General features: G+C 51.4%; 1 protein-coding gene across 1 annotated transcript; it reads left to right on the forward strand.

Moving 5' to 3' along the window:
- Positions 1–502: 502 nt before the first annotated feature.
- nr0b1 (nuclear receptor subfamily 0, group B, member 1) lies at positions 503–1,651 on the forward strand (the record flags this gene model as incomplete). The annotated part of the gene is made up of 2 exons (XM_083921924.1): positions 503–1,136; positions 1,410–1,651. 2 exons carry the CDS (start codon positions 503–505, stop codon positions 1,649–1,651), a joined length of 876 nt encoding a protein of 291 aa, XP_083778050.1.
- Positions 1,652–1,999: the final 348 nt, after the last annotated feature.

Below are 1,999 nucleotides of genomic sequence, written 5' to 3' on the forward strand. Positions count from 1 at the left end.
GCCTATGGGCTGCTAATGTTTTACCTGTCATATTGTGTGTCACATTGTGCCATCAGTCACATATTGTGTTTTATTTTACTTTTGACATGTGAGCGAAAGAGTAGCCTAAAGTGCTTTAGGTTATTTACTGAAGTGGTTTTCTTGCAAAAAGTCTCATTTTTACAGTGGGGTGTTGAATATGTGAGGGACCTAAAAAGTACGTATGTTTATTTATAGGTGTGTGCGTAAGTGAATGAGTGTGTGTGTGTGTGTGTGTGTGTGAGAGAGCGAGAGAGGAAGATGAGGGGGTGGAGAAAGAGGAGGTGCCCGAGCCAGGGGAGGCGGAATACGAAGACTCTTAACAAGCCCTCAGAGCGAGGGGACAGACAGGAGCTAATATAAACGTGCTGCCTATCACTCGGGGCTATCAGGGGCTAAGAAAACAGCGCTACCTCTGTCACTGACCTCCGGCGCCTCAGAGAGACGGCGGGACGCGCTGAGCTCCGGCCCATGTAGAGCGGCCATGGCCTCGCTGGAGGGCTGCCACTGTCGGGGTGCCAGCGGTCGAAACAACAACAGCATCCTTTACAGCATTTTGAAGAGTGACAGCCTTGCGACCACCGATGAGCAGCAACAACATCATCACCAACAACAAACACTGCAACATTTGCTCCACAAGACCTCCTCCACCGCCGCCCCAGCCTCCCTGCAGGAGCTCCGGCAGCAGGCTTGCACCTGCGGCTCGACGCGGCGCCGAGGTGTCCTCCGCTCCCCGCAGGTGACGTGCAAAGCCGCCTCGGCGGTTCTGGTGAAAACGCTGCGGTTCGTGAAAAACGTCCCATGTTTTCGTGAGCTGCCGGAGGAAGACCAGCTGATGTTGATCCGGAGCGGCTGGGCGCCTCTGCTCGTGCTGGGACTCGCGCAAGACAGGGTGGACTTTGAAACCACGGAGACCGTGGAGCCCAGCATGCTGCAGCGCATCCTCACGGGTTTACCGGACAGGCAGAGCGAGGTGCTGACCGGCCAGAGCAAGGGGGCAGCCGGGGTCTCTGTCGTGGATATCGAAGCTATCAAAGCCTTCCTGAAGAAGTGCTGGAGTGTAGATATCAGTACGAAGGAGTACGCGTATCTGAAAGGAGCTGTGCTGTTCAACCCAGGTGGGTAGTTGATACCTGTGCATCGAAGTTATTTCACTCAGGTGGCACAAGGCGGACTTACATGGCTGCTACAACTCATCACAGGCTGAGTTGATATGTTTATTGATTACCTTTGAATATTGTGTTTAAATTGGAAAACTAAAGGTGATATTTGTAGAGCAAAGGCACATTTAGTGCATAGACACACGTTTTACAAAAGCAACATGCCATTCACTGAAATAAGATAGACTTATAAATCGCTGAACTTTTCTGTCCTCCCTTTCTTTTCCTCAGATGTGGAGGGTTTGCGCTGCCTCCACTACATCCAGTCCCTGCGTCGGGAGGCGCACCAGGCTCTGAACGAGCACGTCAGGCTGATCCACCGTGAGGACACGACGCGGTTCGCCAAACTTCTCATAGCTCTGTCCATGCTGAGGGCCATCAACCCGCCGGTGGTCGCGAATCTCTTCTTCAGACCCGTTATAGGGACCGTCAGCATCGAGGAGGTGCTCATGGAGATGTTCTACGGGAAATAGGTCAGACAGCACATCCCGCTGCCAGATGGACTGAAATGCTCCGAAGCTCGTATTGGGCAGGAGATGAGGGTAGATGAAGGGGATACTAGTGACTGCATTTACAACTACTGTGTGGGAGATCTTCAAGGACTGTGAAATGACCAACACAGGCAAGAGAGTGTGCGCGCGCGCGTGTGTGTGTGTGTGTGAGTGTGTGTGTGTGTGTGTGTGTGTGCGTGCGTGCGTGCGTGTGTAGAAGTGAGGCAAGAGATGTTATAAAAGGGTGAAAAATACAAAGCAGCTGCTGGAATTCATAACTTAATTGTTTTTATATAAACTATTTTTCTATAATAAAAAAATACTCTGAAC

This window comes from Echiichthys vipera (genome assembly GCF_963691815.1).
Source record: "Echiichthys vipera genome assembly, chromosome: 10".
In the NCBI taxonomy this organism is placed as follows: domain Eukaryota; kingdom Metazoa; phylum Chordata; class Actinopteri; order Perciformes; family Trachinidae; genus Echiichthys; species Echiichthys vipera.